This window comes from Nannospalax galili, unplaced genomic scaffold (genome assembly GCF_000622305.1).
Source record: "Nannospalax galili isolate Female #2095 unplaced genomic scaffold, S.galili_v1.0 scaffold2927, whole genome shotgun sequence".
Taxonomy (NCBI): Eukaryota; Metazoa; Chordata; class Mammalia; order Rodentia; family Spalacidae; genus Nannospalax; species Nannospalax galili.
The window spans coordinates 602,817-618,226 of record NW_008355812.1 but is presented as its reverse complement, the minus strand read 5'-3'; the positions used below and the strand labels follow the sequence as shown (position 1 = coordinate 618,226).

General features: G+C 54.4%; 1 protein-coding gene across 1 annotated transcript in view; it reads right to left on the bottom strand.

The window, feature by feature from the left end:
• The window catches only part of Man2b2 (mannosidase alpha class 2B member 2), a 31,790-nt gene extending 16,625 nt beyond the window's left edge, over positions 1 to 15,165 (bottom strand). Inside the window, exons 1-9 of the mRNA XM_008853800.3 lie at positions 14,976 to 15,165; positions 14,290 to 14,436; positions 12,179 to 12,284; positions 8,276 to 8,448; positions 6,600 to 6,715; positions 6,057 to 6,234; positions 4,999 to 5,197; positions 2,272 to 2,462; positions 1,219 to 1,360 (exon numbers count right to left, since the gene is read on the bottom strand). Coding sequence (XP_008852022.1) covers positions 1,219 to 1,360; positions 2,272 to 2,462; positions 4,999 to 5,197; positions 6,057 to 6,234; positions 6,600 to 6,715; positions 8,276 to 8,448; positions 12,179 to 12,284; positions 14,290 to 14,436; positions 14,976 to 15,122 — 1,399 coding nt within the window. The 5' untranslated portion in view covers positions 15,123 to 15,165. The remainder of the gene's footprint in view (positions 1 to 1,218; positions 1,361 to 2,271; positions 2,463 to 4,998; positions 5,198 to 6,056; positions 6,235 to 6,599; positions 6,716 to 8,275; positions 8,449 to 12,178; positions 12,285 to 14,289; positions 14,437 to 14,975) is intronic.
• Positions 15,166 to 15,410: the final 245 nt, after the last annotated feature.

Sequence of the window (15,410 nt, the reverse complement as noted above, 5' to 3'; positions counted from 1 at the left end):
CAATAAATGACTGAATGGGCATTGATAACCTTGAGTGAAAGTTTAAGAATCCTTCTGGCGCCAACTAACAGACTAAATGTCCTGCTTCTTTGTACCCTAAATCTTTGTATGTGACTGCCATATCCCACGTGACTGCTAGTTCTTTGGGATGTATAAAAATTGTCTGAATTTTGAAATAAATGGCTTGTTGAAAAGATACAAGTTCCAGGTTCCAAGACTCTGTCACTGGTCGGTATCACCATCCTTCAGGAGAGCAAGGTTCCCCACCAAGCAAGGCACACTTGGGCCACTGTAGTGGTTCTCTACCGACTCCCTGCTGGGGGGAAGCCTTCTGTGTGCTCATGGAACAACACAGATCACCTGACTGACCCACCTGTCCGGTACGTTACAGCCCAGGTTACCACTCTCTTTCTGCAAATGTCTGTCCCACCAGACTGGTGTCCCCAGGGCAGGAGCCCAAGTTAGAAGCTACAGGCTGTTTTGGGATATATACACACACACACACACACACACACACAGACACACGGGTGGGGTGGGGGTGAGGCCAGGGCAGGTGAGAGGCACAGCTCTGCTAGGGAAGAGGGAAGGCTGAGGGGGCAAGAGAAAAACAGAAAGAAGTGAAGAATGATGGGGACAGGACACAGGGACCCGTGACCTTGTGTGTATGTAGAGACCAGGATTTTCCTGGTTTTGAACTCCCCACTTGTCACTTTGGATGTGTGACACTTCATAGACAAAGACGCTGGGTCATGACTGCTCTGAGGTGATCCACAGCCCAGCTCTGCTCGGGAGGAAAGCTGGGACCAGGTGAGGCTGAGCCAGACAACACAGCAGGGCATCAAAGGTGATGGATTCAAATTCCAGCTCTTCTGCTTCCTAGCTAGTTACCCTGAGCCAAGACATGATCCCTCAGCTCAGAAATGAGCCCCTATCTTATAGAGACTGTGTGAAGCATTAAACTAAACACCCCATGGGGAGCATTTCGAGCTTAGTGAAGGCTCAGAACAAATTAGCCATTCTTACTCAGTCCCAACTGTGATGTCAGGCCTTCCTGGTTTCCAGGATAAGGAAGCAGACTCAGAGCACTGGACCCACTGGCAAGGTCACACCATGGGTATGGGGTTCACAGACTTGTGGACTGAGCATGAGGCTCTGGTCTCCAGTGCCCTGGCTCTCTTCAGAGTAGAGCCACTACCTCCCTGGAGGAGCCTTACTTACCTGCGCTGGCTGCCGGGCGCCTGTCCAGGATGATGGAGGCCATCAGCTTGCGCACACCCAGCACCCCTGTGACCAGATGATCCATGTACATGTTGTTCACCTTGGGGGACTCAGTGCCGGTGATGGCATCGTGGTGTTGGACCTGTGGTCACCGGAGTCAACAGAGAAGGGGATCAGGACCTGGCTCTGGGAGGCTCTACAGAGCGCAAAGGATAGGGGGCATCCCTTCCATCTTACAGAAGAGGAAACTGAGGCAAGAGGCTGAAGAACAGCACACCCGCTCCTGACGTCACAGACATGCCGTGTCCTAGTCCTCCATCTCACAAGGGGAACACTTCCAGAAGGGACCCGGTTTCCCCTCACCATCATCTTCCTTGCCCTCCTGGCACTCTATATAGTGTGATGTTCTCACTCCTTGGAGCCCGGGAGAGGTGAATGGTCTCCTTTTCACGGAGGGAGAGAATGAGGCTCCCTGGATGAAGCCACTTCAGCCCATTGCCCTGATGGGCTCTAAAGTCCACCTGCTTCTTCCCAACACAGCTCCTAGAACACTTAGCCCTAGGCGACTATAAAATGGACTGCTAGCCTGGCCACTTTATTGGCGGGGAGCGACAAGCTAGAAAACTTGGCCTCCCCACGGGACAAGCCCAGGTGGCTGTCCTGCCATTCTATTGTCCCAGCATCCTCCAGAGTGAAAGTTCACAGGGAGGAAACTGGGGCTCAGAGAGTGAAAATTATGAGCCCAAGGCCACACAGCTAAGCTGAGCTTTGGAGCCAGGCAGGACTATCTGGTCCTAATGGCGTTTTATTCTTTATTCCCCTTTGTAAAATCAGGCATGAAGCTTAAGGAAGCCACCCTCTAGGAGCCATGAGACCGTGGGTCCGTCTGTGGCCCAGTTTCATCTTGTATCAGCCTTATGACCAGAGGGGCCTCAGCTTTCTCTCCTGTAAAGTGGAGTCTCCAACTGGGGTTGAGGATTTGTTTTAGGACAAGGGTGGAAAGCATACAGCACAGGAGGGTCCAACCACACTGAGGCTGCATGGTGATCTTACCTCAGACACGGCCCAGCGGAGGTGCTGGAGCTGCTGCAGGGCCCAGACAGGGTCCAGAGTCCCGTGGGAGGCCGGCCACATGTAGCGTGTGAACATGGACTCCCCAGCATACAGTAGGGCGCTGGCTCGCCGTGCTAGCCCCTTGAGCATGCTTCGGGATGAATAGAAACCTGTCCAGGCCTGCTGTGGTTCTGGGAGGTAAGTACACAGAGTGAGGCTGAGGGGTCAGCATACAGGGTGAGGCTGAGGGGTCAGCATACTGGGTGAGGCTGAGGGGTCAGTAAACACGGTGAGGCTGAGGGGTCAGCATACTGGGTGAGGCTGAGGGGTCAGTAAACACGGTGAGGCTGAGGGGTCAGCATACTGGGTGAGGCTGAGGGGTCAGTAAACACGGTGAGGCTGAGGGGTCAGCATACTGGGTGAGGCTGGGAAACCTTGGGAAGGAGAATGGCATTGGGCCTTGGTGGGCAGCACACAGTGGTGAAGAGCTTTAAATCCACAGCAGCTTTTGTTGTACATGACTCTGCGGGCTCCAGGAAGTCCTGGGAAAGGCCTGTGTGTCAGCAGGGCCCCTTCTGAAGCCCATGGGAGGGGGCAGAGGTGGGAGCTGATGGGAGGAGGCAGAGGTGGACGCTGATGGGACAGGGGGAGGTGGGCACTGAAAGATACCACATGGGTTGCCTAGGGGTTCAGAGCTGGAGGCAGCAGCTGGGTTGAGTCAGAAGTTGGGTCTCAGGCTCTGGTAGTTTCTACACTCTGGCTCTTCCCGGGTCTAGTCTGAGGCTTCTGTTTCCTATTTGCTCCTCTGGCCAGACTCTAATGAGCGGCCACATGGCTCTGAGAAAAGGCTCCAGGTGGTTGAACAGGGTGCCCCATAGCTCCATCACCAAACTGAGTAGTTAGAAGGCTTGGAATTGTAAACCAGGCCCCCCACCCTGACTTCCACCCACTTCCACTTCCATTTAGCCACACTCGCATGACATCACCCCCTGCCTGTAACCATACCCATAGATGGACCCTCTCCCACCGACTGTAAGTACACCCACACGATGCCTCCCCTCCTGCCATGGCTGTGGCTATGCCCATTCTTCTTTTATTTTTATTTTCGTTTATTGTTTTTCAAATATTTTATTATTTTTATTTTATGTGTATGCATGTATTGCCTGCATGTAGGTAAGTGCACCCATGTCGTGCGATGCCCGTGGAGGACAGAAGAGGCTGTCGGATCCCCTGGAACTGCAGTTACGGACAGTTGTTAGCTGCCATGTGGGTGCTGGGATTAGAACCTGGGTCTTCTGCAAGAACAGTCAGTGTTCTTAACCGCTGTGCCATCTCTCCAGCCCCGGCTAGGCCCATTCTTGTCCCCGTCCTCCTCAAGTGTGCTGGGAATGCCTGACATCCATGTGGTACAAAACACAGGGTGCTGAGAGTTACAGCAGCCCCACCCCAGCTTTTCCGTGCAGACTTAACAGAGTCAAGTCTTGGGGGCCAGGGTAGCCCAGGCCCCAAGGAACCTTGTAGCTGGAGCCCATCTATGTAGTGGAAGGGAAGGAAATGGGGAGAGGGGACGTGGACCCCACCAATCCTTCACAGGGTTCCTCCTCTAACTCTCTAAAACCCCTTCACTGATGAAATAAAGTGGGAGGGATTGGGATGCTCTGCTGTCACTGTGGATAGGAAGGTAGGGTATGGTGGGGCAGGCTTGTTCCAGGTGCCCTGACCACATGGTGGTTAGTGGCCAGCTGGCAGGTACCCCCAAGCTTCTGCCTCCTCCTCCTGGACTTGAACTGATAGACTGGTGTGGGAGTGCCGGTGCTGGGCAAGGCCCACTGGCAGGCCCTACTATGTTCTGGTCACTAGCTATCCTACTTGAAGTGTGCCAGTCACCATCCTACCCACCCTGTCTGGGGTCCTCCATCTGGGTGGAGGCAGAGTGGGGCCATAGGACCCTTCAGAGGCTGTAACATCACATGCAACAATTTGTTTTTAGTGTTGGGACTGGAGCCTAGCCCTTCTGCATACCAGACAAGTGCTCTATCACCAAGATGGCCCCACAACCCCATATCAAAGAAGCCAGACCCCAGTGGTGGCCTGAGAGCTTTTTCTACCTGCCTTGGTCCTCTGCTGGTAGCTAAACAGAGGAGATGGGCCTGCAGGCACCACCAGCAGGGGCACACACAGGGCCTGGTGGTGCTGATGTTGCCTGCCTTCTCTGCATCTTGCATGCCTGGAAGGAGCCTCTAGAGCCTGGATTGGAGGGGTCACAATCACTGCCAGGCACAGTGGTACCACTGGTGTCCCCACTGTGAGGCAGGGCGGGTTCTAGACTTTGCGCAGTCTGGGAGCAGAGCTTGGAGGCTGCGGTCTGCTCAGCCTAGGGTCTGAGGACACAGGCAGGAAGCAGACGAGGTCCCTCACGATGACAAAGACTGGGCAGAGCTAGAAGAAAGTGTGTGACTTCTGAAACAGAGGAGGCACTGGGCTGCCCAGCCTTGGTGTGAGGAGGGGCATACAGGATGAGTGGGTGGAGCTGCGGGTGATGGTGAGCAGCTGAGGCTGGGGGAGGGGCTGTGTGAAGTGCTTAGGCTGTCTAGGGTGGGGAGAGCAGGTGGGGACCTGCCTGACACCCCCTTGTAGGCATGAAAATCATGCCAAGCCCACACCAAGGAAGGAGAAGGTCTTGTCCTCCCTGGTGTTAAATCACCCCCGACCTCCCGAGGCTCATACCTGAGGAATACGGCAGGAAGTCGTGGTGGTCACGGACGTGCCAGGTTATGTTGAGGGAGTGCAGGGCACGGAAGTAATCGTCCAGCGTGGCATACTGCACCAAGACACCGAACTGGGAGGAGTGGCTGTTGATGTAGTCCAGCAGGGGGTCCATGTTGGCAAACTGCACTGAGGCATTGAAGAACTGCTTGTCACACCCCTGCAGGAGGACACGGGTCATGGCATGGACCTCTGGTAGCAGAGCCCTTGCCCTGTCAGGAGGGCTCATCTCTGCCCCAACAGTGGCTTATACACTGTCCCTGGCCAACCAGGGCCCCAGAATGGCCCCCGTTGCTGTCTGCCCTGGGCCTCTCTTAAGTAACTATCACCAGGACCAATTGTGATAATATAATTTTCACACAGCCCTGACACATCCTGACCTCCAGCGGTCATGAGTTAGGAAGGCACGCTGGACAGGTCTGAACACAAACACCAGCTCTTTCTACGCGCTCTGCTAAACAGCTGTGCAGCCTCAGAACAATTCTTTGATGTCTCTGAGCCTCAGTCCTTCAACTACAAAATGGATACCAGCAATGCCTCCCTGCTGGGTCCCCGTGATGCCAGTTAGATGGATGAGAAAAAACAGAGCAGTCAGTGCCTGGCTCACAGTGGTGCTCACTAAAGGTCAGTGATGATGATGAGGTGTGGCACTGTTTCTGGGGGACACCCATCTCATGAACGTCAACCCATTTCACACATAAGGAAATAGATGCACGCAGAGGCCACATTGGAATCAGCTTCCAGCCCTGGCCTCAGTCCCAAACAACGCAAAGGGAAGTGAGGCATGGGATAGTATGTCTGGGGCTTCTGTCAGCTGATAGGCTTCAGGGGCACCCAGGATGGGAGAGTGGGTGAGGCCCAGGGGTTTGCAGGGAAGGAAGGAGCAGTAATGGCTGGGTAAAGATGGGCCAGGTTCGAGTTGGCCTCATGCACAGGCTGCTTCTGAAGAAGGGCCATACCCGGGGTACAAGGTAGACTAGGACTGTGTGGAGGACACATGGACTTGGGGTGTGCCATACCCAGGGCCAGAGGACGTGAGGAGTCTGGAACCATGCAGCCCTCTGCTTCACGTTGGCCACCAGAGCCTCGGCATAGAGGTGTACGTTGGCTGGGGTGACGGGCTCACTCATGTTGGGATACACGCCATCTGGGGGCGGCTGTGGGAAGACGGCTATACCGTTCCAATAGAATCCGGACCTGAGGGAGGGCAGAGGCTCAGGGTCAGGTGGGACATCACCACATGGTCTTAGCTTCCTCACCATGACGGCCCAATGAGGCTCAGATGCGGGTGCATGGACACACGTGCGAGTGTGTGTGCATATGTGTGTGCATGCATAAGGAGGCTAGAGGAAACCTCAGGCATGGCACTGTGGGAGCCATCCATCCTGCTTTTGGGGATAGGGCCTCTTGCTGGCCTGGAGCTGGCTGGTTTGGCTAGGCTGTCCCGCCATCCAGTTCCAAAGATTCTCCTATCTCTGCCTTCCCAACACAAGGATTATAAGCATGTGCCACTACCACCCAACACAAGTGGGCAGGGGCGGCAGACAGACAGGGGCACCCACCTGTTGGAGAAGGGGATGTGGGAGGGGGTGCAGTAGCTGTACTGGTCCATGACGTGTGTGAAGATCTCTTGCTGCTCTGACAGGGACGGGGACCCACGCCATACAAACTGCAGCCCCTGTGAACCCAAAAGAACAGGTGAGGGGGAAGGATAAAGCTCACGGGTGCCCTGGCTCCGCCTCCCCAGCCCCCGCACCTCCACGGCCTGCCTTCTCCTCAGTGGCTCAAAGATGAGACCTCTCCCTGTGCCCTTATAAGTTTCCTTCATACCAGGGGCTCCCAGAGCCACTTGTGGCTCCTCCTGGAGCTGTGCACGCCCCTCACTGCTCCTCAGTTTTCCCTGGGCCAAGCCTCATGGAGACTCTGATTCTACTCTGCTTGAACACCCACAGGCACAGACCGCTCATTTCTGTGTGGTTCAGCTCTCAGATGTTCGGATGGCTAGAATGCACTCAGGGTTCCAGAGCCAGTTCTGTAGAACACTGCCTTGGGGCCCCACACAAGCTCATGCACCCTCTGTGACCTGGTTTCTGAGTGAAACACAGGGCATAACAGGTGAAATGGTGGGGGGTAGAGGGGACTGTTCTCAGGCTCAGGAAAGGCAGCCTGCACTTCATAGGTGATAATAAATTGTTCCTGTCTTGCTGCCCTGGAGCCCAAGTCTACCTCTGTATAACTCTTGGTCGCCAGCTCTGCCACTGCTCCCTGAGGGCAACCCTGGACAGCATACCTTACCCTCTGGGGCCTTGCTCTCCTCATCTGTAAGATGGGTATAACTATAATTGTGCCCTGCACAAAGATATGCTAAAGTCCTAATCATTAGCATCTTGATATGTGGGGGGGTCTGTGTGGCTAGGCCATGTCAACATGAGGTCATTAAGAAGGATCCTAACACAGGATGGATGTTTATACATGAAGGGGGTATAGCTCTGTGGCAGAAAACTTGTCTACAACTGCAAGGCCCTGGCTTTAACCACCAGCACCACCAGAACAGAATAAAGGAAGGGAGGACAGATGAGGAGAGGGAGGGGAGGGCACGAGAAGAGAAGTCGTTTAAAGGGAAGTATGGGGTGGGGTGCAGACACAGGAACCCATGGCGGAGGCTAGGGAGAAAACGGCCACCTGCGTGCCAAGGAGGGAGGCCTAGGGGAGACCCTCCCCCACAATCTTCAGGACAGCACCTCTCCCAACCTGACCTGGCACCTGCAGCCTCTAGAGCTGTGCGGCCACATGTCTGCTGGCTAAGGCCCAGGTGTAACTGACATCCCACCTCCCAGGCGGCTCCAGGGCTGATGGAGATGCAGCTGGCACCAGGCCTGGTCCTTCCTAGGGCAGGATCAAAGGAGTCACCGACTGTAGCTCTGTGTCACCACTGGTCCATTTCTACCACAGCTACATACAGCCATAGAGCTAAGCCACCTCTCCCGACAGTCCCAGCTGAACAGGCCCTGCCTGTGGCTCTGGAGCAGCTCTGCTCTGCTGGAAGGTCAAGCCTAGGAAAGGAGTCAGCCTAGCCCTGGCCCAGGTAAGGGTAGGAAGGCCTTCAGGCAGGAGACCATCCCTGGAGGAAGCTGCAGGAGTCCGGCCTGGGCGGCCAGGCGCTTGCCACAAAGTCCTCTAAGACACAGTGAAGGGCAGGAGCAGCAGGAAGGGACAGCACATGTGGCACAGGACACACCTGGGTCTCTTGCATGGCGTCCTTGAGGTTGTAGTCGATCCGGGAGATGAGATGGGCATTGAAGCCTGCCAGGGCAAACAGGGTGGGGGTTGTGGCTGATGCACCGAACGGGTCCACATGCCAGGAGAACTGTGGCCGGGTTCCAAATGTTTCGTAGAGGAAGCCGTGTCCTTCTGCAAAGACAGCGTCGCCTGGGTGGGCTGCCCTGGGCACCCTTCACTCTCTGTTCACGGGGGTACCCTTCAAGCCTAGAAGACTGTAATACCAGCTACCAGGCCACAGGTCACATGGGCTGCAGAGGAAGGTTTTAAGTTTTAACTCTTTCCTTTTTTGAGACATGGTCTCTCCGCACCCCCAGCAGGTCTGGAACTTGCTATGTAGACCAGAGATCTGCCTGCCTCTGCCTCCTGAGTGCTGGGATTAAAGGCATGTGCTACCATGCATGGCTAGGTTTTAACTCTTTTTAAAAAATATTTTATTTTTTATTCTTACTTTTTGTGTCTGAGTGTATTGCCTGTGGGTGTTTAAGTGCACCTGTGTCATGCAATGCTCGCAGAGGTCAGAAGAGGGTGGTGGATCCCCTGGAACTGGAGCTGTGGATGGTTGTCAGCCACCATGTGGGTGCTGGAAATTGAACCCAGGTCCTATGCAAGAGCAGCCACTGCTTTTAACCACTGAGCCATTTCTCCAGTCCCTAGGTTTTAACTCTCTCTCTCTCTCTCTCTCTCTCTCTCTCTCTCTCTCTCTCTCTCCCTTTTGAGAAAGGGTCTCCCTGTAGCCCCAGCTGGCCTGGAACTCTGGAGACCAGGGTGATCTTAAAGTCACAGAGATCCACCTGCCTCTGCCTCCTGAGTGCTGGGATTAAAGGCGTGCGCCACCACACCCAGCTGGTTTTAACCCTTACGTGCACACATTGCATACAATTCATGACCAGTTTCCAAATGCACAGTTCAGAGGTATTACCTGCATTCACACACACCACCATTCAGCTCTAGAACCTTCCGTCTTGTAAAACTGAAACTTTCCATTATATGCCGCCTTCCCAGCCCCAAAGCAGCAGCATTCCGCAGTCTCTGTGGATGTGGTGGCTTCAGGGACTCCCCTGAGTGGGACCGTGTAATACTCCTCTGTGTCTGGCTCATTTCCCTCAGGGCCAGGTGATGAAGCTTGGAAGTGGCTTCTCTAGCCCTCAGATGCCACCCCACCTGACACCCTGACAGCAACTCAAGAGACCCTGAGCTGAACGCCATGGGCAATCTGCTTCTCCTGAACTCCTCAGCCAGAAGCTGGACATACTAAATGTTTGCTGTTGGAGGTTACTAAATTGGGGGATAATTTGTCACATAGCAAAAGCTCCAGGTCAGACACATCCAACCATTCATTCATTCATTCATTCATTCATTCATATTCACTATTTTGAAATCCCCACAAGGGAGCATCATTGGGCTCAGGGCTGCAGGAGAAGAAACTCCCACCATTGAATGAGCCACTGACGAGTGTCCCTGAGCCCTGCCACAAACAGTCAGCTCCCTGCACTCAATGGGTTGTAGTCTGTGTGGTATAATTGGGGCACAAAGTGAACCCCTAGGCCTGGGATCATCACATCCCAGGTGATGTCTGGGATTCAGAAGCAGGGTAACAAGTCAACCTATAAGCAAGATGGAAGCAGAGAGCAGGTCAGGAGGGCAGGAGGGCCGGGGAGGAGTGCGGTGGGGTGGGTCAGGAGCAGAGTGGGTGTGGACCAGCAGCTCTGCCAGCAGGGCAGTCTGGGAGGACAGAGCAAGAGATTGCATGGTCAACAGCAGCATGCCGAGGGCAGATGAGCTCCCTGTACTGTTCCCACACCGGCAGAGCCTCCATGGTTTGGGGCACAGTGCCAGCCTCTGGCAAGGGCAGTAGTGGGTCTAAGCCAAAGACCTGCTCACTGCCTCCCGTCAGACATTTTCCTTCCAGTCAGCATGGCCAAAGAGCAGGCCTGAGCACTGACTGACAGGTCAGTGGCATTGAGGCTCGACATCTCCACAGCCTGGGGAGGGCATGTGAATGAACAAAAGTCCAACTCAGCACAAACGGCAAGTGAAAGCTCACCCCCCAGGACCCGCCAGGGAGCCCATTTGAAGAAGCCAACCATTTTGTCTTACTTCTGGGACTCTTAAAGTTCTGCCCTCATCTCCACCAGCGAGTCCCTGAATCACCTGCAGTCTGGTGTTGCCTGATTCATGAACTACTCTTTGTACAAATAAGCTACGATTTTAATGTGCTCAAATTTATCTTTTAACAGCATAGATCATAGAGACCGCCAGTAACACACATGGGCTAAGCCTGCTAGACATCAAGGGAAGGTCTCCTCTTAATTCACAGAGAGCCGGGAGGGGTGTAAACATCTCTTAGAGCACGTGGTGTTCTACCAAGGGAAACTAGGGTCCACAATGCAGTGGAGAGACCTTGGGACTTGGTGCTTAGTCATGAGACCTCCATTCTCATACTGGCCACTGGCTGCTAACAGAGTCACTTCATCTCTGGGTCTGTTTTAACATGTGCAAAATGACACTAAGAATTCCAGGATTTCCTCCTTAGCTGTCATCAGGGCTGGGCAAGCAAACTAGCCCACTGTAACTGCAGGTGGTGACAGCGAGGAGGGGGACGTGGTATGTTATAACAGTGGTGGTGCTGATAGTCATGATGGTGGTAGCGATGGTAGTGATGGTGGTGATGATAATGGTAGTAATGCTGGTGGGGTGGTGATGGTGGTAATAATGGTGGTGATAGTGGTAGTGATGGTAGTGGTGGTGATGGTGGTGTTGGGATAGTGAAGGCAATGGTGGTAGTGACCATGGTGATGGAGGAGGTGTGATGGTGATGATGGTGACCACAGTGGTGACCATGGTGATGGAGGAGGTGTGATGGTGGTAATGATGGTGACCACAGTGGTGACCATGGTGATGGAGGAGGGGTGATGGTGATGATGGTGGTAATGATGGTGACCACAGTGGTGACCATGGTGATGGAGGAGGTGTGATGGTGATGATGGTGGTAATGATGGTGACCACAGTGGTGACCATGGTGATGGAGGAGGTGTGATGGTGATGATGGTGGTAATGATGGTGACCACAGTGGTGATCATGGTGATGGAGGAGGTGTGATGGTTGTAGTGATGGTGAGAGCAGTGATGGTGGTGATGGTGACTGTGGTGGTGATCATGGCGATGGAACAGGTGTGATGGCAATGATGGTGTTCATAATGGCAAAGGCAGATAACATTTATTGAGTATTCATTAGGGAACCATATGTTCCACTTAGAGTGCCTTTTATGAATTATAAAAGAACCCTTTGAGGAAGGCATTGCCATCAAACTAATCTCTCAGTGAGGAAGCTGAGGCATGAAGTTATATCCTTTGCCCAGAGTCATAGGCAGGACTCCCATGGGGCTATGATGGGCCCAGGTCACCTGACTCTTAACCCCTCCATTCCACTCTCTGTGGCCCTAGATCACTGTTTCTCCAGCCAAAGTGCTCTGCTAAGAGATGTAGGCAGAGCTCAGAACATGGGGGCCAGACACACACCCCCATAAAGGCCCCAAGGTGTCACGGTGGCTGTTATGATTTGAATGTGAAATCTCCCCCTCAGGCTCATGTGCTGGGGGCTTGGTCCCAGCTGGTGGAACCATTCTGGAAGGTAATGGAAACTTTAGAATGTAGGGCCTGGCTAGGAGAATAGTCCACTGGGGCAGGTTCTAGGGGCTTCTTGCCCCTTTCTGTTCCTTTGCTCTCTGTCCACCCTGAACTCAAAAGCATCCTCCTCTACATGCTCCCACTGCTGTGACATCCTGCCTCAACACAGGCCCAGAATCAACAGAGCCAGGGACTCTAGGCTGAACTCTCAGAAACTGTGAGCCAAGCCAAACCTGTAAGCTGTAGGATCTCATCATCCAGGTGGGTCACGGCTTCATCGTGCATGACCTGGCCTCCGAGAACAAACTCCAGGCGACCTTCATCCAGGAGCTGGTGAACCTGGGCACAGTCAGGCAGAAGAAGGCAGCTAGGTCATGGGTTCTAAGCTTGGTTCAGTCTGGGGACCCAGCCTGCAGTGTCTCTCAGGGTTCACTTTTCTTTTGGGGACTGACAATTGGAGGCCTGTTCTGCCTTTCAGTGTGGTGTTGCTGATGAACATGTGTTGGATGAATGAGTTCAGGGGTAGGTAGAGACAGTGGGCGTGCAAGTAGGCAGTAGGCTGCTGGGCTGTTTGTAGGCTGAGGATGTAGCTCCTGGGGATCCCTCAGAGCAGAGCCAGGGAGCTATACTAGCAGGTACCTACCTAGGTCATTCATTACACAAAGGCCACACCCCCCCTCAGAGGGTCAGAGACAGACCCCACTGGACACCCTGAAGAGGCATGCTCTGAAGTCAGAGAGGCTTTGCTCAAAATCCCATCTGCCACTCATAAGCTATGTACCCATCGCCCTCTCTGAGCCCAGACCACCTCTATTAAGTCTGGATAACAATCCTCATGGCTGGTACATGCAGGTGGCCTCAAACATGAGGCTATGCATCATGACTTGACAGGCTTCAGCCTTAAGAGACTCCCACCCTGGCCCCCAGTAAGACCTGGCAGACTCCCACTCTGTCTGCTTAGCTTTACTACTTTGAGCAAGTTGCTTAGCTTCTCTGAAGCTCATGTCCAAGAGCTGTTCTCAAAGGTGAATGCTGGAGAGTAAACTAAGAGCTCCTAAGTATCAGAGCCATTCTTGGCCAGGACCTGTCCAAGAAGGGGGCAGTCACCCCATTTATAGAGGTGGGAGCTGCAGTTCACAGAGAGCAGTGATAGTGACCGAGGCAGAACCGAGCGCCAGCCTGCCCAGGGTTTCTGCACTGCATAAAGCAAGCTGCTGCCAACTCCTGAGCCACAGGGACCCCTGTCAAGGCCACCAGGAGGGCCAGGCAGCATGTGTGAATGGGGGGAGGGCAAGGCTCAGGGCACCTGGATGTTGATTTAGTACCAGCACCTGCTGTCTTTTCGGAAGGGGTGCTGGCTTACAGGGAGATTTTTACTTTAATTAATTCATAAACAATTTTTGAGACAAGTTCTCACAGTGTAGCCCAGGCTGGCCTGGAATGTGCTACAGAGACCCAGTTGGCCTAGAACTCACAGAGGGCCTCTTGCTTCTGCCTCTCAAGTTCTGGGATTAAAGGCATATATCACCACATCTGGCTTAATTAATTGGTTAGTTAGTTAATTAATTAATTAATTAATTTTGGGTATTTTTGAGACAGAGTCTCCCTGTAGTCCCAGCTTGCCTGACACTCACTATGTAGACCAGGCTGGCCTCGATCTCACAGAGATCCACTGCCTCTGCCTCCTGAGTGCTGGGACTAAAGGCGTGCATCACCACACCTGGCTATTTTTTAATTTTTAAGGGGCTGGAGAGTTGCCTCAGCAGTTAAGAGCACTGACTGATCTTGCAGAGGACCTGGGATAGATTCCCAACGCATGGTGGCTAACAACCAAGGAAACCGATGCTCTCTTCTGACCTCCAGGGGCAATGCACGAACACCTCCGCACTTACATATATGCAGGCAATACACTCATATACATAAAATAAAATATTGTGTGCATATGTGTGTGTTTGTCTGTTTTTCTGTGTGTTTATATGTGGGTATGTGCAAGTGAGTGTAGGTGCCCTTGGAGATCACAGACCTGGGATTCCCCTGGAGTCAGGGTCACAGGCCTTGTTCGCTGCCTGGCGTGGGTGTGGAAGCACAGCATGCGGTCTAAATCATTGTGCCATATCTCCAGCCCACAGGGTGTGGGGGGCAGGGTATTTTTTAATCTCAAGAGCAGTCAGAAAGGCAGCATTGCAGATCACCTAGTCCTGGACAGCGCCCTGAGCATAAACCTTGTGTTTTACAGCAGGCATAGCTCTGACCACATCTGGAAACCCCTACCGAGTTTCCAGCAGGGCTTTTCCCTGGGATACTTGGGATACCCAGGGACCTGTGTCAGCCTGTCCTGACTTACCTGGCGTTTCTGCTGCTCAGAGGCCACCCTGTCCCACCACAGCCGGAAGAACTCCTGCTCCACTGCGATGAAGCGGCGTTGCTTTCCGCGGGCCAGCTCTGCCACCACCGAGGTGTAGACATTGGCTGCGTAGGCCCGCATGCTCTCCTGGGGAGGCAGACGACATCACAGCAGCCCCAGGGAGGTGAGCCAAGAGGAACAAGCGTCCCAGGCACCCACCACCTCCAGAGCACCCAGGCCTCATGGGTATGCAGTAGGAATCACAGCTCCCACTTTACAGATGGGGAAACTGAGGCAGCGGACGCAAAGCCTGTGCAGAATCGCGTCTGTGGGCTCAGGGGACATTGAACTGGTCCCGGGGTCAGCCCCAAGAGGACCAGCCCACTTCCTAGCAAGTCAGCTGACATCCACTTGCTCAGGAAGCCACCCCCACCCCTTCCTGCTCCAGACTTAGGAGACAGCTTATCCATCAGCCCCTCACACAGGGGAGCCCCACTCCCCGCCCTGGCTGGAATGCAGGGGCTCAACCAACAAGAAGCTGCTTGGGACAGGAAGTGGCCGGTCCAAGGGAGGAGCTCGGGCAGCAGGGCAGGGAGGGGGCTGGCACCCAGGCGGGGTGCGCTGGGGTCCTGGGCCGGGCCGGGGTGCACCGTGCAGGGGCAGCTGCGGTGCAGGGGTGCACCTACCTCCACCGTGTAGATCCAGCCCACGTCCATGTGGCTGTGGGGCACCACGAAGGCCCGGATGGGGCCGGCGGGCCGGGCAGCTCGTGGCTGCAGGAGCAGCAGCAGCAGCAGCAGGCCGAGCAGCAGCGGCCTGCACAGCGGCCCCATGGCGGGACTGGCAGGACTTGGCCCGGACTGGCTGAGCCACCCACTTCCGTGTTCGCGGCTCCCTCTGTCGGCGGGAGTGCGCAGCGCAGCGCTGGTCTGCCCTGGTGGCCCTGTGGCCTTCGTTCTGCACCGCCGTCTGCCTTGGGGACCGCTGTCGTCTCGGCTGCCACAAGGAAACCTTCTGGGACGACCCGTGGACCTCAGGCCTCACGGGGGACTTTTGAGTCCGTTTTCAGGGAGGGAAACTGGCTTTCACAGACACAGCTCCCGGAGGGGGTCAAGGTCAGC